This window comes from Trachymyrmex cornetzi, unplaced genomic scaffold (assembly GCF_001594075.2).
Source record: "Trachymyrmex cornetzi isolate Tcor2-1 unplaced genomic scaffold, Tcor1.1 scaffold345, whole genome shotgun sequence".
Taxonomy (NCBI): domain Eukaryota; kingdom Metazoa; phylum Arthropoda; class Insecta; order Hymenoptera; family Formicidae; genus Trachymyrmex; species Trachymyrmex cornetzi.
Window position 1 is genome coordinate 516,353 of NW_017298164.1, and position 24,064 is coordinate 540,416.

The window sequence follows — 24,064 nt, forward strand, 5'->3', positions numbered from 1 at the left end:
CGCGCGCAACATCGATTTAGCTATAAAAATTCCCTGCGCTCGACTCTATCACTCCGGCTATTATTTCCTGCCCGGGACCGCCGGCGCGGCGTGAAAAGCGGTGCGCGACGCGCGGTGCCGTTCCGCTCCCGGAATTCTCCGCTCTGTTGTAAACGCGCGGCGAAGGAGGACCTCTCTCTCTTTCTCTCTCTCTCTCTCTCTCTCTCTCTCTCGACTCTCGGACTCCGGGAGACCGTATTCACGCTATCGTCACGCGAGGAACGAGGAAGTGCGCGCCGGAGCTCGCGCACGTCATATGCGCCTTTTCCGCACGTGTATTGTACGTGTCATGCACGGGAGCGTGTATACAATATATGTATACATGCGAGCTGGACTGGAGGAGATGAGCTAGAAAGAGATTGAGCGCGTGCTTCGATATGGAAACGAACGGAAGCGAGACAAGTAAGATTCTAACTACGTCGAGAATCGAATCTCGCACTCGCTTCGCAGCTCGCTCGCTCGCCAGCCGCGAGGATGAAAGGGCGTAACAGCGATTAGGTCCCGTTATGTACCACTACATCGACGAAACATTAGCGGGATTAGGCTTGTTCTACTCTCTATCTCTGCTGCACATGCCATTCGATATCATGCGCAATGCAGTTTTCGAAATTTATTTCTCGATTGATTATGTATGGAGATGGAAGTAAGAAAGGAAAGATTTGGAACGTACAAGCGCGAGAAAAATTATTTTCTTCGGAAAATATAAAATTGTTTTATGGTAATATCCAAATACATCGCGACATTTCTTATAAATATTCGGTTTAATTATTTGATATGAATTCTAGATTTATAATCCATAATATATAAATCGTGTGTTAATTTTAATTAATATATAATATGTTGAGAAAATTCATTATATTATCGTCAATTAATTACAGTGTATCGGATTTTTAACATCTTCAGTTTTATTTCCTTATAATAATCCAATTACGTCACGGTATGTTTATAAATATTTGGTTCAATTATTTTACATGAATTCTATTTATAATTTAGAAATTGTTAATTTTAATCAATATATTGTTAAAAAATTTTTCATACTATTGCCAATCAATTGTATAAAGCGTGTGTCGGATTTAAAAAAATTTCCAATTATTTAAATACAATTTATGACAGCAAATAAACAACGTATTTTAGCGTGTATGACAATCAAATCAAAGTAAATAAAAATGAAATTTAATCCCTGATCATATTTCTCATAAAGTACTGTTTTTATAATATAGTAGTCGAAAAATATGACAGTAGCGGACGTGTAATATAAATAGCAGAAGTATTAATGTTCAGACTATCTTTGGATCCAACAGGATATTGATGAATTTCATCGTCACATCTATGCTATGTAGGTCAAGCACGTGTCGCACCTTTTCTGCGCAAAGAATTGTACAGTTAATTTAAAGCCCGAATCTCTCTCTCTCTCTCTCTCTCTTCCCCCCTTCCCCCAACCCTTCTGTTCTGATCCAGCTACATAGGATCCGACAAAATCTAAGAGAGCTCACGTCTTTTTCGCCGTGAACCCGGAAACGCTTTGCCTACGTGAAGAAACGGTGCTGGAAACCTACCGAGCGGTATATAACTACGGTAGCCTGGCTGGGTTCTAAATTCAATTCCGTTGACCTAGATTAGGTGCTACGTGACACGATGGAAGTTCGCACAGTTGATTCTCTCTCTCTCTCTCTCTCTCTCTCTTCCCTGTTCTCTGTTCCTCTTTCTCCCTCTCTTTCTATCCTTCTCCCGTTTTCACCAGGCTTTCTCCCGCACGCTCTCTCTTGGTAAATTCGTTTGGTCGTAACTCGAGAGGCAATTAAAAACGCAAGAGAAGATTATTCTTTAATATCAACTGTGGTATCTGTCGCGTTTTGGTAATGTATTATGATTATTTCACAAAATCTTATCCAAGGACTGGAGACAGTCAAAATGACGTCAATATGACATCATACTGACCGATTATTAATTGAATTATTTATGTCACGATTTTTTGTCACGATTCAGTCAATACGATATTATTTTGACCTTCTCGTTGTCCTTGGGTAGAAAATAGGAATAAAGAGAAAGAAAAGGAGAAGAAAATAAAGAAAAAATGAGAGAGGAAATTTCAAGATTTAAAACCTTTTCAAATATGCAAAGACCTGAATCGCTCTAAACAGCGCTTTCCCATCCGAGAATCGCCCATCTCTTTTTGTAATATTTAAACAATCGAGAGGGATTCCTTCTTCTGGAAGCATGATTGTCGTCACCGTCAAGAGTATCGTGGGACATGGAAAAGATCGGCGGTGAAGGGATACGTGGGATTAGCGGAAGATCGATGAATAATTTTGGAGTAGTGGACGGACGAAAAGCCATCGATTGAAATTTTCATCAACTTTTCGCGTTCGCGCGATTATTTATTCACGGAATAATGAATCGGCGAGCGAGCTGAGCTACGAGTGGCCCGGGAGATAAAAGGCGATGTCTAGAGTCGTTCGAGACATTATGGGCCGTTTATACACCTTCGCTGTGAAACTTTAAAACGCATTTAAACCTCGGCACGCTCGGACAGGAATCGAAAGCCGAGAGGAATGATGGAGCGAGAGAGAAAGAGAAGAGCAATCTGTGTGCCGTGCCGGCCGCGCGTCCTTTCTGATGACGCGCGCGCTTTCGCCTTTATTTTTCATGCAAAAACGCCGCGAAACGCAGTCAATAATTAAAAGGAGGAAAAAAGAGAATCCTACGAGAGATCAGGGTGCGGTTGACATTAATTCATATCGTACGCTTTCCGCAGTGCAATATTTACTACGCTTGAATATTACCTGTTCCAATAGGAACGTTTGAAATTCGTGCGGTAAAACGCGAGCTTGTAGAAAGGGCGTCGCATTTTATAATATAAGCGAACGGCGGAATCGCTCGGGCTTCATGTTATATACGGGATTCGTTTTTGGCGAATGGTCTTGAGACTACTCCTTCGAGGCGAATGAGCGAGAAAGGAACGGCGACGACGACGCGACGGCCGCGAGATCCTGCCGACGCCGACGAACGGTTTTGCGCAATCCCTGGCCTTCCCGTCCTCCTTTTCAGCAAATAGCTACTCGGCAAGAAATCTCAAACTCCGGATGTTGCGAACGTTACGGCGATGTGAATATTATATATATATCTATGTTCACTACCGAGATTGCGTAATTCTTTTATTGACGATAGATCAAAGCCAGAAAGTTTTGTGTCTGATTCTCTTGCCAAAAGATCAAGAAAGTGAAATATATTATTTCTTTATGGAAACTAAAAGAATCTTAAAAATTGTCGGATTTTGCGTATCATTTCAGTTTTTAATTTCTGCACTGTGAATGAAAATGATTGCAGTAACTATATTTACGGGCAAAATTGAGTAATTATTTTATCGATAATGTCAGATTATATATATAAAGCTATAGAGATTTATGTCTGATTTTCGTGCCAAAAGGTCATCGGGAATTAAAAGTGAAATATATTATTTCTCATGGAATCTAAAAGATTTTGTGTTTCATTCCAGTTTTTAATTTTTGCGTTGAAAGAAAATGACTGCAATTACTACAATTTAATTATATTCACTGGCAAAATTGAGTAATAATTCTTTTATCGATAACTGATTAAAGCTAGAGTTTTGTGTCCGAGTCTCATAAAAGGTCATCAGAAAATGAAAATGAAATATAATATTTTTCATGAAATCTCGTAAATCTAAAATAATCTCAAAAATTTTTAGACTTTATGCATTATTCCAGTTTTTAATCTCTGCATTGAGAGAGAATGATTGCAATCGCCATAATTTATAGTCATTTTCGACAATTATATATCTTTTAGTAAAACTACAAATATCGTATAATTATTATTATTATTATTACTAACATCATAGCAGTAATAACTATAAAAACGAAGCTTTTTATCATAATTATTTTACCACGCGATTATAATCACAAATACCAAACGCTTTTCTCTCAATGCAGCATTTCGAAATTATTTCGTATAAAAACGTACAAGTATCATTTATCTCTCAACAGATAAAAATGTATGTTGTATAAATCTTCAAAGTAGCCTCGCATAAGTTCCTAAAACTCTGAAAATCCGCAACCGACCTGCGCTCTTAAAGGCCAACGATATCGGTCAAGCCGAGCTCTCTGCTCGTGCAAGCGACAAGTACTCATCGATGTAGAGGTCACACACGTGCCAACGCACACGCACAACGATCTGTACACGGTAACCTTCCTCACTATATCTCATCTCTCGGCTCGCTCGACTCGCTATAACCATTCGAGCCAAGCCACGAGCGTTTCCGGGGTAGGCGGCGAGCGTCGCGCATCGCGTCGGTCGGGAAACCGGCTGAAAATAAGGGGCTGACGGGGGTGGCTGGGGGAGGGGGTGTAGGTGGTGTGGTGTGGTGTACACGTGTCGCGACGAAGCGGTTCGAGAGCGAGATAGACGCCGCGCCGGGTGCGTTGGATTCATCCCTTTCGCGCGCGCGAGGTGAGCCGGAGGTGAGCCCGAGGGTTGAGCCTCCCGCTCAACCCTCGTGGGCGCGCGGCGCGGGTGGTCAGGTCAGGGATGGAGCTACAAGTGGTGATAAACGAGGCCGAATCCTCGTTATTACCCATTGGGGAAGAGACTCCGGGAATTCCTGCGGAATTCTGAACGCGCCGATTACTTGCCACGCCGTTTTTCCGCCCCGGCGATCCCAATCGAACTTGTTGTGTTCTCTCGTATACACACGGTCGCGTTGTGTATTTTCGCCATTCACTGCTACATTCCTAGTTAATTCTGTCGGAGCCTAACAAACAACGATCGTGTACATATTTTCCCTACATTAGTGCGTACACAAATCGAGGGGTTGTAAAAGCGAAACTCGCATTCTGGTATCAGAGTGGAGGGCAGTCTTTGTCAGATCGTTAGATATACACGGAAAGAACGAATTTTGCTAGAATATTTAGCTAACAACAAATACACAGCATAAATACAGAAAATTTAAGCTAAATATAATAAAAACGTACAAGATTGGACAACGAGCCAGATGTAAATACAAACTATTTAATAATATTAGATTACACACAAACGTTTCAACTCCGATCGAGTCATTTTTTCAAAATAATAGAAAACAAATTTAAAATTATAAAATAATAATCGACGGAATATATTCTTCACAAATAATGTCTGAATATATAATCATAAAGAATAATAATAACTAGTAAAGAAATTTTTCCTCCACTCATAAGTGATATCAAAAATTGCATAACCAAATCAGTCCAGATGTAAGTTCATCTTTGTAAAAATTATCATGTCTTGTTATATAAAATAGTAAGTCCAATTGTAAAAGAAAAGTTTTTTGTTAAAAAAAAATCCGCTAGTTCACATCGTTGTTAAAAGATTGGAGCAATAATGCAGATAACGCTATGAGAGACTCTGACGATATCCAGCAGTGTAATCCATTTCTTTTATTTTTACTAAATATAATAGCTAAATTTAGCTAAATATAAAAAATATAAACAGAAATTAATAAAGGAGCATATAGCCAATACGCCAGTTGTTTGTTGCGATATATTAAAATATATATTTAAATTTATCTTTACAAATTGAAAATCATAAACGTTTCGGCCGATAATTCGCAACAAACAACTGGCGTATTGGCTATATGTTCCTTTATTAACTTCTGTTTATAAGTTTTTAGCGCCATTATTAATCTCTACTTTATAAAAAATATAGTTAAATACCGAGAATAACTTTGTTGAACCATCAAAATAATTAGTTAAGAATCTCAAACATGATAATGCAATGTTGTTAGAAATTTTGATATTTTAGCAATTAGTTTGAGAGTCTTACATATTTATTTTTTATGATTCGATAAAACTATTTAGATCTGTATTTGATTAAATTTGGATATGTTTCAGGAAAATTGTTCTTTCCATGGCATAGCAGACTTGTTCAATATAAATATGCATTGTTACGCTTAAGATAAGACAAACGTATATTTAAATTGTTAAAAAAAGGAAAAACATGAATTGTGTACAAAATGTAATTAAAATAAGTAGAACTAGACGGTTTTCTTCTTTCTATATATTCTGAAAGTTTTCTTAAAAGTGAAGTAGTATACTTTCTCATTTTATTTGAATCGTTAAAGAGATTCAGGAAATTCTAACAATTGTCACGGTATACTTTTGATATTCCAGAAAATCCAGTCTTCGACGTTCCAAAATATCCGCGATTTACTTCCCTATTCGTTTAACGCGAGCTACGGACTTTTTCAACGGCGACCTTTTTTCTGTAAGTAACGAAGACGACTGAATGCCAAGTAGAATTAAGTGATGATTATTAGTACCAAACTTTTCTTCATGAATAACGAATGGTATGAATAATTGATAAATCACGTGGTGGGCGGCATGATGAATGGAGTGTATAAAAGTCAAACGAAGTAAAAGATCCTTATCGTTTGGCTCTTTTTCTTTCCTCATTCAAAGTTTTTATAAACATTTTGTTATCGTCGATATAGAAATGTATAAACACGATGATAAAGATGTCCTTGAACATTTGAAAAATTTCTGTATAGACGAACGTTCTCGCGCAAAACGCACGAAGGTTTATTTCCTTTAATTTTACATTGAGCTAGGGAAAAAATCCCTTTACAAGTTGATAAAAAGACCTTTCTCCACTAATATATCTTTGTTAAAAATGAAATATCTTTGTCAAAATTTAAATTTAAAAAAAGGAATGTACCTCCGAAAAGGTGAACCCTCCGATTTTCTTCTCGATTGGTATACTACTGTATTTTGATGCTCTAATTACGAATATGATCGTGAAAATTACCGAAGAGGTCATTTTCAAGGTCAATAATTAAAAAACGATTTTTTTCACATTTTTTCACGTTTTTTGCGTAGAAAATTGTGCACCCCTTCGCAGGGGGGGAGAGGGGGGGGGTGAGAGTCGCTTCGCGTGGAAAGTCAATTATGAAAGTCGTGCGCCCCTTAAGCAGGGGGATGGAGGGAGGTGAGATAGATTAGATTAGATTTATTTACTTCAGCATTTTACAAATAGTCAAGAAGGGACTTGGTTTACAATCAAAACTTATCCACACTCATTCTTCCATACTGATAGACCCTGCCTTTGATCACGTCACAGCCTTATTGCCCTTATATAATATAAATTAAATAAATAAATAAAATACCTCATACTCGTTAAAAAAAAAACTATTATATACATTAGTCACGCCTTTTCCCTAATTCTATGCATAAACTAACTAAAAAACTAATATCATCAAATATCACAGTACTGTATAAATCTTATTAGTCTGTTCTGAGCCATATATACAAGTCTCTTTCTACCTTTTCTGCTTTATTTTCTACGCGCTACTAAATCAATCACTATTCTTTTACTCCCTATCTTCTGGAGGGAGGTGAGATATTTAACCATAAAAATGACCTTGTCGGCAATTTCCATGATCATATTTGTAATCAGCATACAAAAATACAGTAGTATAGATAAAAATCGGTTTTTAAATATTTGACCTTAAAAATGATCTTGTCGGTAATTTTCATGATCATATTCGTAATTAGAGTATCAAAATACAATAGTATACCAATCGAGAAAAAAATCGCGGGTTCATCTTTTCGGAAGTACACCCAAAAAAAGGGTTTTAAAGCTTGAAATCTCTATTTTCGAATGGTTACTATATTTTTTGAATTATGTGAGTTTTGTAATTTTTATCATATAGAAAACTACGAGCTGAAAAAAATGAAAAATTTTCTTTTCACTTTGTTGGTCTTAGCGCGCCCCCGAAAAAAATTTGAACAAATTTTCGACTATCTATCGCGAAAGTTTGCTTTCCCTGTAAAATCGTTTTTTAAAAATGTTCCTACGATTTTTTGTTCTTGAGGTACTCGCGGATTAAGTAAAAAGGAACATTCTGACTTTGTTGCTTTAACTCCGTTAAAAATGATCGCATTGCAATTAAAAATACAGATTCTTAAAGCTGAAACATTGCTCTATCAAATGGTGTAACTGCCAATTTAAAAAAAATAGAATATATGGGTTACTAAAAAAGTCTCTTCACCAGCTTGTAAAAAAACTTCTTCTCTAACCTAATATAAAATCAAAAGCCAGTGAACCCTGCGGAGTAACCGTCTACATACACGATAGCCGACTGTAAAAGGGTTAAACCTGCTGGAATATTTTGCGCGATATTATCTTGACGGCCGGCGCTTGCATGCCAGCGAAAAGCGATGTTTCCAAGATATTATTTCTGCTTCCACCCTTCTCTTCCGTTATTCCTTTAAATGGCAGCCCTTTATAGTCGTAGTCTCGCATACGTTTATTTCTCTCGCCCACCGACCTGACGCTCGTTTAAATCTGCGAAATTATTTCGCATTACTTGCATATAATGCGCACGTAACATTATTTATCATCCGACTGGCAGCCAGGATAAGAAACGAACAAAAAGTTTATCATAATAAGTAATGATCTTTGTATTTTGATACAAACCCAAGCGGTATTTATGCAATTCTTGCGATAAGTTTCTATTTTTACATTTTTTTTCTTCATATGATAAGATTTTATTGACCTTTTTAGATTCAGCTGCATTGACTTTAAAAACAATCTTGCCTATGAATTAATTTCCATTAAATACTATAATAATACGCAACGGATTTTATCTTTTAATTATTGAAATTTTGAAACAAATATTCAATTAAAAAATTCGTTTTCTATTTTCGCGCATGCTTGATTTTTTAAATGTTTAGATTTGAATATCGGAAACTCTTGCTGTATTTTCACATACTGTCGTAAATCAAAGAATGTTTGAATCAATACCCTTCTGGAACGATTCGACATCTCAAACGATGGAAAGCGAGAAAGACGGCAGGAAAGTTTGGCTGGGAGGAAGTGAAACGGTAAACAAGCAAGAGCTAAACGGTTGGCGGTAAGGGTGGTATAAAGAGAGACGTGCAGCCATCATCGGTGTCATCGCCATTATCGACGGGCGCGACATATAATAGGTATCGTCGCGAAGATGTACGGATGTCGCGTTAAAGTGCGAAAATCGAAGAAAAGGAATCGCGAGGCCTCGAGCTTGGCATGGAAACGCGCATCGAAAGAAGAGATGATAGAGGATGAATGGCCAAGAAACATTGACAGACGAAGTCGACAGTATAGGACATTCAAGAAGAGAGAGGGGCAATAAGAACAGAGAAGAAGAAAGAGAGAGAGAGAGAGAGGGGGGGGGGAGGGTGGAAGCAAAGGAAAGAGATGAATATGAGAAAGAGAGGGAAGAGTAGTTGTGCAGCTATCGACTACGCTTACTTTGCTTTCGTCGTTTCGTCTCCTGTCATATCTCAGTCTTGGGGGTAGCTTCGTCAGGTCCTGGCAATCCAGAGAGCTGACATTCGTTATCCGGAACCGGGACGAATTTGTCTGTGAAGAGTCGGGAAGTCGCAATAAAATTGACGTCGGAAAAGAAAAGAGATGGAATCGTTAATTTCCTCTCTAACCTTCTTGCTTAGCTCTCCCCCTCTCTCTCTCTCCCCTTCCCCCACTTCCTTATTCTATAGAGGTGCATATTGCAAATGTACTCCCAAGCTCAAACATTTCTCGCATCACTTCTTTTCATTCTCATGCCGGAGACGACATTACAGTGATTACATGCTCCACTTTAAAAGCAGTGGTACAATGACTCGAAATTGAACATTGGAAAAGCACGGCGAGGATCTATAGAATGTATTGTTCAGGCGCATTACAATCTTTTAGTCCTACCTGGATAAGAATCGAGAAAGAATCAAGTTTATGTCAAATAACATATTTTTGTATAATATTTATTTAATTTACCTGTTTAATTCTTCTAAAATGAAAGTATTGAAACAGTGCTCTAGAAAGAGATATTAATGTACTATTACTTTTTTAATTTCTACATTCCATGAAAAGTGAAATTATGAAGTTTTCATAAATCGAGAAACTATATCGTCATATCTTTTGCTGATAGATACATAATTTAATTAATTAATTAATATATAATTTTCGTGACTTATTAAAATCCGGAACAATTTTAGATTTATTAAAATCACACTGTTTTATATTCCTCTCGGGAATATAAAATAATTTAGCGAAAAATACAATAATAAATCAATTTACATAATTAGCTTATCAAGATGAATTTCATTCTTTCAATGAAAATCAGATTCACATATCCAGAATAGCCCATTCATAAAGTGAGTCTGAAATACAGGGAGCAGAATATTCGTTGAGTGTTTGTTTTATAAAAAGTTCAATTTAAATTATAAAATGATCATGGTGGAATTCATTGACAACGAATCAACAGGCACGCGGCTTGTTTATGTGCTTATCGAGCGTCGACGCGTAAACAAGGTCACCGCCCTGCCATTTGCACGATGACACTCGAGAAGCAGCAAGGCGAGACGTTCCACGTTCCGTAACGTTATCATCCCTCAAATACGATTACTTCCTATGATTATTACGGTCAGCCCGTGAGAGTAATTAACACCTGCGAGAGATTAATACAAGCGATCTTGACGATCGTGTTGAGACAAATGTTTTACAAAAAACTCATTGAAATAATAATAGTGAATAGTGAATAGTGAATATGTACAATATTTTTTTAATAATCTGCCACGTCTTGATTTTTAATTTGATTTTAATTAACATCGTATCACATTATATTAGAATAAAGTCCTAATCAAGTGAAGGTAAGTAAATTATTATTTATATGCTCCTGCAGTAATTATTTTCCGAATTATTGTCATAAAAATTAATTTGTTTGAGATAAAATTAACTGTAAATATTATAAGTGGTAAAAATAAATATCCCCTGAATTTACAAAATTTTATCGAGAGAATTTAATATCATATATCGATACATGTGTTAAAAGTGATTACAGATTGGATTGCTCATAATTTATTATGCGATGTTGTTATCCAATTTTTTTATCACTTGTAACTCGTGCTATTTCGATATTTTCCTATCATTACTTTTGATCGAGTTAATTATATCTTTAAATACCCTATTAAAGCATGGTGGTACATCTTCTATATATTAAGAGTTGTATTCACATTTCATTTTTATCGATAAGTGCGCGCATTTATTTCTGAAATTCTATAATATATGTAACGTGAACTATAAATGTGAATACAGACTTAAATAATTTTCTTACCATTAAATAACGTAAAGTATTGATTTAAAAGTGCAATTTAGCAAAAATTTAAAAGAATAATATAATGATAAAAATCCTTGCCGCGCGTTCCCTTTCGTCGTTTAGATTATAAACGAACCGTTTCGTTTAACGAATTCAACGCGGAGCGGAAATGTTTATCTCACGAACGTTAATTATTACGTGCTATAAAGTTGCCGTATTTAAAATAAGGAAATTGGTTCCGACTATTTACGATGCCGTCATTGATGTTTACACCTCGTCTTTTGCGAAAACACCTCGGATCGTAGACCTAAATACTAGTTGCTAATTAACGAGCCACGATTCGTTGAACCGAAGGAAACCAGCGAGCGTCTGGTTATAATCATCGGAAAAAGACAGAAAATCGTTGCTCGAAATTTGGTGAAGAGTATAGATATATTTTGCGTACCGCAGTCAGTTGTAAAATATTGGTGCACTGAAAGAAAAGATTGCCTGCTGCAACAGATTAGATGGTAAAATATGGCATAGTATTTTTAATTGGTTGCAACAGCCAATTTTTGGTTGCTGCAGCCAATTGTTGTGTTAGCCTATCCGCGATGTCAGTATAGGATTTCGATTGGCTAACGCAATCAAAAATTAGTTGCTGCAGCCAATTAAAAATGCTATGCCATATTTAACCATCTAATTTGCTGCAGCACAACCAATCTTTTCTTTCAGTGTGGAAATTCAAACATTTCCTATTTACGGAATTGAACGGATCCTTCTGATCCTGCCTGATTTTCTCGAATTATTCTATTTATACGAACAGTCTTTCTTTGAATGTTTCGTGATTTTCTAGACCGCAGATAATCCACGCTCTAGCAGCCCCATCGTTATATTTACGGCATGCCACAAGGCTAATGTTTGTGTCCACGTGCCCAACGAATTGGGCAATCAGCGAATGTTTGCGAGCCCTTGCGAAATTCATTAGCGTGTGCCTTTCGTAGGGGATGAAAACGCTTTGGCATTCCGACGCGACGGCGACGCGATTTTCACCATGGTCGAGCAAGAACGAGCGAATGGTGGGCAGATGCACTAGTTTCAGAACGAGGTCTCTTAAGAACCTATCTCTCGCTCTCCTGGGGAGTAAATGACATACGAAACGAGGAGGAATTGGATCGTGTAATTCCGGCAGGAAACGAGAACGGAGATGGTCCGCTGCCGCGGTGGCTGTCGGCATCCCTTCTGCCACGCAGAGTATACAATCATTATGAACTTTGATGATTCGTGTAATTTGACTATTCGCGAAATCGCGAGGTATTCTGGTTGGTCCTCGGGTAAATGCGAGTGTTAAACTCGACGGTGCTATTAAACGGTATCGATCACGCGGGGCGCAACGTACCGTATTCGCGAAAAAGATTGGCCGGATCGACTCGAAACTGTGAACGCGTACATGCCGATTCTTTGATGCAGTGCTCGTTGCATTTTTCCCGAAATTGTTCCTGTTTCCCTTGACAAAGCGGCTGCAGTAGTTTACAACACGACCGTGCACCTGATTCCCTGAGCGTGCAACCGTTATATCGTATCGCCGTAGGGTTGATGCCGCAGACAGGGATGACGGGGGTGCGACGACAGTTTTATATAGAGACATCGAACAAATCACGGCTGCATAAATTCATCGTGGAATCGCAATTTTGTGTTGGCCGACCAGTTAGCAAACCGACGGGAACAAATCGATGCCCTCTGGGTCCAACAGCGGCAAATTAATATAGCTCCCGTCAGGCTCTGTCGATGATACGCAACAAATTGATGAAATGATTATTGCACAGGCCAATATTATTAGATACTCGAGAGAAACTCTTTCACGTGAAATTCTCGTACGGAATTATTTGCGAGAGGTATCAATATGTTATATCGCCATGAGACGAAATAGTATGTTTAATTTTATGGTTTATATATTATGTGTTAAATTTTATATAAGTTCGAAATGTAGACGAAGATATTTTATAGACGAAGACATTTTTATTTATATAGCTTCAGCTTACATGCCAAAAAGAAACTTAGTTTACAGTTTTACTTAATCATTTACATTCATCTATATCTTATAATTATTGGCTAACTAGAGAGAATCCACTCTCAATATATTACTTTGTATCATATATTATACATATACAGAGTATCCCAGAAATAGATGGCCAAACTTTGATATCATGTTCTACTGTTCCTAAGGGAGAAAAAATGTTATATAAACATTAAGCCTGAAAATTCTTTCTTTTTAAGATAAAAACAATTTGTCTGCGAGATAATATTTTAAAGATTTGTAACTTACTTTAAGAAGAAACTATAAATTCTTTATAAGGCATCGTCCTTGCCGAAGTTTCACGATGCAGACAGTGAGCTTCTCTGCAGTTTCCGTTAGTTCGTCCATACATCAAATGTCCATTGGAATAAATCATTTTGATAACACTATCTTAACTATGCAATGTTTAGAAATTAATTTACTACGATAAGCTGCCTTCATGACAGTATCACTTGCTTTACCACAATATTTACTTCATGTGATATCTGTCCATGTAAACTTTTGAGATGAATAAAAAGTGTTTATATTTCAAGAAGGAAGAGTTTCCGAATCTATACATTTATATGATTTTTTTTCATTTTGAGGAACCGTAAAATATAATATTAAAATTTGGCTAATTATTTCTGAGACACCCTGTATATGCAAGTGCTTTTTATTCTACACATGTCACAATCTTTTTAATTCTATTTTTACACTAATTTACAATAATATCATGCTATCACACAATTTTCACGATGCTTTGAGAATATATACATAAATTTATTACATACTGGATTATTATAGGTACATTAAATACTTTTCTGAAAAAGATCAAAAATACATTCCTCTTTTACTTCTATTCTTATACTTTCATTTCTTTCTTTAATTATATTTATAATCGGCGTTATCTTTTCTAGTATCTTTTAATAAATGTTTTTAAAAAAAACGCAATCCCAAAAAATTGCAAACGGCTATTCATTAAACCATGCATTTCTTGGCTTTACTTGATTAGTCAACCAAGTATTGATAAGGTAGCGATTCGTTACCGAGCGGTATAAACTTTCGCTTAATATTCCGCGATCATTGCAGGGATTCATTCGTATAACCGAGATTGAATAAAGTCGTCGGTTCACTATGTTGTTTACTATGGTAAAGTCTAGTCCCATTTTACGCTACACCTCGATGACGATGTCGAGCAACCGTCGGGTGACGCGGTGTGGTGTTAAGAGAGAGCTACTAGGTGTTGGGGGGGCTTCCATTTTTCAGTTTTTCCTTATGCAGATCGCATGGCTTGCCTTTTTCTTCCTTTTCTCGCTCTCGTTGTCAGAGTTTTCTAGGTAGCAGCGAACCGTGTTGTTGTCGGCAGGTTGGATAGCGAAATCGCACGACGGTTGTCACGAGAAAAAAACACACACACACACACACATAGGTCGGAGAGAGGAAGAGCACCCTGTTGAGAGAACGAAGGGTATGAACGCGACGATTAACTGAAAAGCTTGTGCTCAATTTGCTCAGCAAAACACCCTCTCGCTAGCTGGCACTAACTTTTCTTCCGATATACAGGGTCCTCCGTGCAATCACCGTCCCCTTCAAGTACTCGTCATTATGTTGTTATACATATTAACCAATATTATTCTAAGCCTTTTCACAACTTTTCATATCATCTCCCATATTTAGTAAGCCTTAACGAAGGATTGTTACTTCATCATATGAATCTCGAGAATACATTGATGTACTATATTTCGCATCGTGTATACTTCTCCAAGATATTTGAATTTCTTCTCCGTGAGAGAAGCTAAATTCTTCAAATGTCTTCCTTTAATTTTCTTAGGAACACAGACATTTCTTTTGTTACGCGAAATTAGAGTTGAGGTGAAAACCACTCTGACGCGTACATCACCGTGTAGTCGTTCTTCTCTTTCCCTCGTTTTCGCTTTCTCATCTTCCTTCCTTTCTCGTACATACTCTCTGCTACTTCCGCTCTGGTTTATACGTACTTACGAGCTGCTAAGCTTCTAAGCCTGCACTTGACGGCTGGTACATACGTAGGTACTCAACCGCCACACGGAAAAGCTTGCGAAGTTTATTAAAACTCGACTCTCAACGGCCAGATGAAAGATTTCATTTGAATATATATATTATTAATCTATACCGCTTAAGCCGATTCAGTTCCCTTCTCAATTGAAAGACCTCTCTTTATTTGCATTATGCGGTTTCCTTCTTCTGATGGTCAGCCGATGTAATAACTCGGCCACTTAACGATTTCATTGTTGCGTTTAAATAAAATGTCCCCGATCATGCTACAGATTATATTAAGAAATTTAGTATTGTGACAATAAAGAATATGAAAAAAATATTTTATTCCTGTAACTAGAATTATAGACAGTCATTTGTTATTTTTTTAACTTTATTGTTTGTTCTAATTTTATTTTTGTAACACACACACACACTCAGAAGACTTTTTTTTTTATAGAATCGCTACTGATAATACGATAAGTAAAAAAATTTTTTATTTTAAAATTATCGAAGATAGACTATCTTTTATCTAAGAATTTTCGTTTTTAAGGAATCGGTGAATGATAATATAAATAGAAAAAATCAATTTTATGAATATTACTTTAATTAATTGTTTTTTATATGTAATTTATTTTTTTCAAAGAGAACATAATAATAAAAGAGTATAATAATATTTCGTTAAATCAAAATGTATGGGAATCTCAGGTAATATTTTATTTATGGCTCTCTTGCTCGCTGTATGTGTGCTTACAGCTCGTAGACCTTTATCCTAGATAGATCAAGGCCCGCAAGTGTGAGTGATGGCACGCAAAGGGTATCTAACCACTATAATATTAACGTAAGACAGGGGTTGCTGCCATGTCTCGTTAACACCAGCTTTACCGTTAGGTACGTCGTTGTCGTTGCAGTGATAGCGACGATGACGAAGACGCAGCAACGATGAGAGGAATGATGTTGCACAAGGTTTAATTAAAATATCACAAAAAGGCACAATGCTCTCCCGCGATAATTCATCACGCAGTAAGTACCTTCGCGACGCAAGAACGGAGGAGGGAAACTTGTAATTTGCTACTTATAAAAAGAGAAGCAGTATTACATTTTCTGAGATTACTATAGACGTTAGTTAAGTCTTAAGCTGAATAATTGCGGTGAACACTCTGACGCGTGCAACCTCGTTTAATTTTCATCTCGTAGATCTCTCATTACGAGAAAAGGCGCGCATTACCTACGGAGAAGCGATAAAATTAAGAGGGCGTCCATTGTACATAAAAATTACGTCTTTAGATACGGAAGGTTTATGTGTAAATATATACCTTTAGATAATCTGCATTTCATCTTCAGGTACAAGACTCTGTAGATTGTCGAACTTCAAGTAACGCGCTTCGAGTTTTATCGCCTTATATTTTCACGAGCGCGTAAACAGTTTGAGAACGTAACAAGGACAAAAATGTTTAATATGTTTAAAGTACATTAACTACGGAGAAGCGTCATAATTAAACAAGTATATACATAAAAAGTTACGTTTATAAGTACACAGTTGGAAAATTTTGTTAAGTTCAACATATTTCGCGTATCCCAAACGGTCCACTCAAATTTTTGACAGTTAATTTAACACAAGATGAATATGTTAAAAAGTAACACAAATACTACATGGGGAGAATTTTGTTTTAAAATTTATCTCAAAAATATGGTAGTTATGGTACAACACAATATTTTAAATATTTTTATTATGCACTTCAGTAAAATTAATCAAACTTATTTTATACCTTATTGTAGCTTTATTAATGAATGAGAGAGATTTACATTAAAATTCTTGGAAATACAATGTTGTTTCACAACTATCATATTTTCAGGATAAATTAAAAAAAAAAATTTATCCAAAAATGTAATGCTGACACAATTCGTAAGCAACTGTTTTTTTTTTAGTGAAATTAATATTTATGATGTTACATTAATACGTATTTTATTCATTTGTCTTCGAATTTACGTTTTAGATACATTATTTTTATGTTATTTATTTACTTATTATTATTTACTCACAATATTATTTACTCATAAATAATATTATTTTGATACTAAAAAGTATTGAATATCAATGTAACGCAAAATATTTAAATAACATAGTCACATGTTAAATTCACCCTCGAAAATTCAATACAGAATTTTAACAAGAACTTGAGTGGACAGATTTCATAAATACAAAATGTTTGTTTACTATGTACGAATTCTTAAGGTTTACATGTAAAGATTATGGTCAAATAATCTGCATTTCATCTTTACACGAGTCGGTAGACTTTGAAACTTCGAGTAACGTGCTCCGATACTTCGAATACCACCGCTTTTCCACGCGTAAACGGCTTGAGAATGCAACAAGCGCAAAAATGTTTGACGCGGAAAGTACATTTGCCCGGTCGTTATACCAATGCACCAAGTTGTCTGCCGCTAAGTGAATTCGTAGCTAAGACGAAGTCGCTCGGGCACAAAGCGAGTCTCAAGGTAACGGAATTACACTTGAAATTGGCGATGCGTTATACGCTCGAAAAGGCTAAGACGTGTATCGAATTTCCGGGACGGGACTCTCGGCGCTGATCTTTATAAAATTAGTACAGTCTATTTTCTCTCTCATTGGGTGAAGAAACTTACTTGAGATAACAGCCGTAACCAAGCAGGAATATTTCATAGCGATTAAAAATTCTAAAAAGCCGCTGTATTGAGAAATTAACGCGAAATCGATCGTAATGTCCGTTACAGGCAGAGATTCTCGAGTAACGATGCGACCGCATCGTGGGATCGATTAATCGATCGTCCGGAAACCACGCTCCAGGGTGGACGCAGCGGGGAATATATTTCGCGCGCCTTACAACCGCGGACGTGTCAGGAACTCGGGGACGACAACCACCAGCGGACCTCGATGACGTTTCCAGTGGTTGGTGCAGAATATGTTGCTGCGGATACGCCGACCAGACTCAGGTATCGAGAGCACGATACGGTTCGACGAAGATGAACGTGCGGGCCAAACGGCGGATACCGAGGAAACCTCGGTGACGGAGGTGGCGAGCAGAAGCGAGCAGGAGGTGAAAGAGACGGTATATACGCGAACGCGCGAGAGGGAGAAATAGTGGACAAAACGAGGGGAGGGGGAGGAGGAAAGTTTGCGGAAGGACGAGGGTGTTGCGTGTTCGCCGGGGCTGCGAGGGGAATATTACCCGCCAGCCTGGGTAAGGACGTGAGGGGGTGAGGAATCGTGTGCAGGTGCAGAGCACAGGAGAGAGGATCCGCGTACGGGCGGGTGAGTTGTGCGTACCAATCGGCGGGTGCAGAGTACGTCCGCGGGCACGCAGGAGGAGGCGAAAACCGGGCACAGCCCCAGGAGCGCGGCGGGGGCTTCGGGCTTCCGCCATACGGGGCAAAACCGCCCCACGCCGGACCCGGGAACCGGCGCGCGTCTGGTTGCGCTGGGTGGCGGATGCACTGTCGGGTGGCGCGCGAAAAGGGGGTTCAACCCGACTCTCGGGGCGCCGAGAGGACGAGAGAGAGAGAGAGAGACGGAAAGAGGGAGGTTCGCGGGAGAGGCGAGGCGGAGGACGCGTCGGCCAGGGGAAGAGAGAAGGACGGAGTCGGAGGGACGAACGAAGGTAGTGTACGTGGAAGGGAAGGTTGGAGAGCCGAGAGAGCGACGAGAGGGCGGCGGCGGCGGCGGCGGCGGCGGCGGTGGTTCTCGGGTGGTGCCGGTAGTGGAGGGTATAAACGGAGGGAAGGCGGCGGTGGCGGCGGTGACGGCGGTGAACATAAAATCCCTCGCACATGCCTGGTGCATTCATTAGGGGGGATGTGCCCGTGCAGCGTACACGTCGACCTGCATCCACGCCACCCTCTCGCGTTCTCTCGGTGCCACCCCTGGCCTCAGTCGCGCTCGACGGCCAACTTAGTGCACACGCCACTCTGTTGGTCCTCCCTGGCGGATTCACTCGCTGCTTCACTCACTGCGCCGTGACCGTCCCCGACCGTCGTCGCCGAAGCCGAAGGGTTGCATCGTCGTGCGCGCGCGTTTCCAACCACCCTCTATCGTTCGCGACGTATCGGCGGACGACGAGCGAGTTCCCGCGTTCTCGAGTCTCCTGTGATCGCCGCGCGTAGCCGTAACGTGCGTCACGTCATCATCTCTGGATCTCGATCTGGATCTAATTGCCAAGATCGTGAATCGTGCGCGCGAAACGGCAGACGATGGCTCAAGCGAACTGACCGAATCACCCTCGCGTGCGTATCGAGAGTACGAGTGCGAGTTTCGTCTTCTAAATCCGAGTGCGCGAAAGTAAACACAAACGCCAGCGAGAGCGGAAGTCCGGCAGCGGCCCGGCCCGGTTTCCGGAAGTCCTCCAAGTGGAAGAGAGAAGTTTCTCCACGTCCTTCTCCGAGGAAGATCGTCCGCAGAAGATCGTCCCATTCTTCAGCAGCGCCCGAAGAGGATCACCGTACGACGACGGCACGGCTCTACGCACCGCCGGAAGCTGCGGGAACCCGACGGGATTTCATGTTCACGAATTTCAGTAAACCAGGTAACGATAACGATGCGCCTGAAACGCCTGAAACCGAGTCAGCCGGCGGCGATGACAAGCTGCACGGAATCGGCGCGTCAAAAATGTCAGAATCGCAAAAGCGATCCCTCGCCGTGGCGGGACGCGCCGCGCCGCGACGCTCTCGCTGTTTACGACGAATCGGGAAAGGGCGGGAACGCCGCGACTCCACGGGGGAATTTTATCGATCGCACGATCGACGGCACGCGCGTTTCCGTCCGACTTCTCCCGCGGCAAAGGGTGGGCGGGAAAGCGGACGGAGGGTCGAAGCTTTCTGCGTCACGACATCGCGTCACATCACCCTGTTTCCTTCGAAATTGCCACGAAATTGCTCGCCACGAATCACCCTCGCTTGCAGCTTGTTTTTTCCCTCACAATCTTCTCATACAACACACTTTATCTGACATCCTGAGAATATTCTTAAGATGTTTGAAGAATATATAGGGACATTGTTTGGACGTCTTTTAGGATCCTGGAAGTGTTGGATGAGTCGCTATCTTTAGAATTGACAGTGAGGGACGATGTGAATAAATTTGCATCGACAAAAAGTACTTGATCTCATAACACATTTTCCGGTTGGCGACACATTTTCTCTTCCGCGTAAGTAAACAAAATCAACCGTGTGTCGAACGCGCGGAAAGTTCGGAGAGTAAATAGAAAATTGGACAAAACATGATCGCTGCCTCGATCGAGAATTGAGATTGAGAAAAGTAATCGTGCCGGGAAAATAGAACATAAATTCGCGTCCGTGTCTAAGGAACATAAAAGTCAACAAAAAATTTAAATGACTTTATTTTGATTCTTAACGCCAATAAACAATCTAATTTTATAATCAAGATTCATTATTTTGTCTTTTACGACGTCAAAATAGAGTCATTTTGACTTTTTTTAGATGAGATATTTTTAGGTCGGGTGAACAATCGTTGAATATTAATAACGTAACTGCTCTCGATAACACGTTTCATCAAAATCATATTACCACCTCGACATTCCCTGGTAGAAATTTCATGCATTTTTTGAGCAGTTACTGAACAGTTACACCAACTTCTGTCTAGTAACTGAGAAGGAAAGCTACTTAGAATGTAACGTTTTGTTTGCAGTTACTGTATAGAAAAGTTGCATAAAATCTGAATCCATTTACTGCATAGAAACACAAATGATGGATATTAAATTGATTAATAAGCAAGCCAACTGCTCGTGCAATGACAGAACAGAATAAAACTCTATCAAGTTCTCGTCCATTTCCTATTCAGTATTGGCACAATTAATGAGAATACAGTAATATTAGATAGTAACTGAATAGATGTCTAGAAAAACTGCATACATTTCTACCAGAGTTGAATAAGATATCAAAAGACTTATCAGCAGAAAAATATGCGGTAATGTGTGTAGATTTCGCGTTAACTCGGTGCATCGCGGAAGCTGCTTGTAGCCAGGTGCAAGAATGCAGTTTATTTGCGGTGGGACGGTACGGTTGGATTCGAATTTCCATATTTTCGCTATTCATTCGCGCGAGTATTATGACCGGCTTGCAGTAAAAGGTGCACGGATATTCCCGATGAAATATGCCGCACTTTCAAGGAACGTGTCTCGCGAAGCTGCCTTATCTCGCGTTTCCGCTTTCTCGTCCGAGCTGGAACGATTGATAAAATGGAATTTGACATAGCGATAGGGCACAACCGCTGAAAAATTTAATATCTCAAACATAAATTTTATTTCCTCATCCACACCGCGGTGATCGGTATTTCTGATGAAATACGTTGCGCCTGAAAGAGACGTGTCTTAGGAACGTCTCATTTCGCTATTTTTCATTTAAGAAAAGACAGTATGAAATTAATTAAATGGTCGATAATTATTTATGAAATAATGTAGAAGAAAAAAATGTACTCTTACTCAATTTTCATACTAAGGGACTTTGTTTACAAAAATTTCTTAACCCACACATTTATGAAATAACGTATTATAATGTATAAAAATGTAAGAAAGAATATTCTTTAGTAGCACAATTCATCGGCACAACATTGGTCCAATATATCCCCAATGTGTGCTTAACCAATGTTTCACCAATAAATTGTGCTACTCGGGTTGCTAGAAATTTGCATATTTTCTACAAAACTGTTCAAACTTATTTTGAAATAATTAACTTTGCGTAGAGAAAACTGAAAAATTGGCCTTTGAACGTGACTTTCAAACAAGAAGACTACCGGAAAGTGAAAGAAATATCGAGTCTTTTCTTGATACAATAAATTTCATCGTCGTATATTCTCCTGTCGGAGCAACGACAATTAGCGTATCGGCTCTTTCGGCGGGAAGCATAATTTTGATCGGTATGCGGGAGATATCGCCATCGATCCCTCGCGATTAATTCCGCGGATGTGCCCTCGCGTAGAGATAGCCGCGCGATTCGTAACGCGTTAATTACGGATGCGACAGGCCGTTACGAATGCTAACCGACTAATTCCGGTTTCGTATTTCAGCGCTAGCCACATTTTTCCCACGGACGGACGACTATGCGCGGCGCGTAAACTTTGCAGATACACAGACATACACACACACACATATGTGCGGTTAGAGTCCGCGCGACTCTACGTTGAGCTTAATTTTTAATCTAGCGTAGCGTCGTCGAGAAATAATCCGCCACTTATTATGCAAATTTAATCGTGCGTTTATCGCGAGGCGCGCTAATCGCAGATAACCTTCCCACTCAACTTCTCCATTGCGGTGCGTCCATTCCTCTTTTTATTCCCGGTACGACAAAGAGCCGTCCCGGACCGCTTTGTTTTCCCGGCGTGGGCGGTGGATACGCCCGCGTTTAATCCCCTCTGCGATCCTTCTTGGCATGACCATAATGCCGTCGCTGTCGCAGTCATCGTGATCGTGGTTGCGCGCGGCTTCCAACTTCGGGCACCGATTCAGGTCGTCGGCAACTCGCTGCCAAACAACGCATCCATTCAATCACTGGGGGTGGCTGAGGGTAAACGCCCGGCCTTTCGCAATCTCCCTTTTGACACGCGGCAAGAAATAAGATCGGACGTACGAGAGGATTTGCCCCGCAAAATAACATCACGGAAAAAAAAGTTTAGTTGCAGTAGCAAAAATTTGCGTATGGTAGCTAAATTCCAGTCGTATCTGCGAGATCTAATTTTCATTAGCTGTGAGGCCTAAATATTATCATTGTAACAGACAAGCATTTTGCTATTACGTCGATCTATTGCAGCAAACGTTTTCTGTGTAGCAGACAATTTGGTAGCAAGTACAGTTTCAGCAAACCACATTTAGCTGTGGTAGAGACAATTTTCTTTTACACTGACATATCCGATAACTATGACAATTAACTTCATGCTGTTAAATAAATTGATCTGTAACAAACATGCATACTTTGCTATCACGTCCTTATATTAGCTACAGCAGCAAATCCTTTGTATACATTAGCAAATTTCATAGCTATAGTAGCTAATGCAATTTTAGCTAATCAGAATTAGCTGTAGCCAGCAACATTTTTTTTCCGTGTAAAAGAGGAAAAAAGATGTTCTTCTCATAGGTTCAATTTTTCATTATCTGGTAAACTTGTGGTTAAGCTTAACTTAATGTTTTATCCAACGAGTTTCATCCATGATTATAGATGAAGTCCATTGAATAAAACAAGTTAAGTGGCTGCTAGCTGCTAATCACAAGTGTAGGCTAACCATAAGTTGACCAGAAAATGGAAGACTGGGCCAAAGTGTAATAAGACAGGTGTAGTATTCCCGTATTTGATTGGCTGTTTCAGTATGCTATCATTATTATACGCAGGAAAGTGCATTTGGGTCTAAAAGCTGCAGCAAACTTTTGCATCACGCATACTGCATAAAGCATAAGAAAATCAACCAATCAGAATCTTTTATTTCATGGAAGGAAAGGAAATGAAGGACCCCTTGATTAGCTTTATTTCGTATGCAAGATTCTGTGCTCTCACCCTTAAGCTCTAAGTTTTAAGCCGTAAAAAACTGACCAGTCACAGTTGAATGAGAAGAATAATCGACTATGATTGGCCAATTTCTTATGACTTCAGACTTAGTTTAGGTAATGGCTTATTGTAAGAAGTCTATACGAGAATCAACTAATTAGAGTATGAAATGAAGAACTTTGATTAATTTTCTTGCGCCTTATGCATTATGCAGCGTTATGCAAAAGTTTATACAGCAAACTTAAATTTGATTGTTCCCAGTATTGCTATCATCATTATGCGCGATGTCACACTTATCTTATTACACCATAATTCCTCTAATAACCGGCGAG

General features: G+C 39.2%; 1 protein-coding gene and 1 pseudogene across 1 annotated transcript in view; one reads left to right on the forward strand and one right to left on the reverse strand.

Annotated features, from left to right (window-relative positions):
* Positions 1–1,316: 1,316 nt before the first annotated feature.
* On the reverse strand, positions 1,317–19,245 carry LOC108763175 (uncharacterized; annotated as a pseudogene).
* Positions 19,246–19,547: 302 nt separating this feature from the next.
* LOC108763191 (protein tramtrack, beta isoform) overlaps positions 19,548–24,064 on the forward strand; it is a 70,397-nt gene continuing 65,880 nt past the window's right edge. Inside the window, exon 1 of the mRNA XM_018510592.1 lies at positions 19,548–19,768. Coding sequence (XP_018366094.1) covers positions 19,744–19,768 — 25 coding nt within the window. The 5' untranslated portion in view covers positions 19,548–19,743. The remainder of the gene's footprint in view (positions 19,769–24,064) is intronic.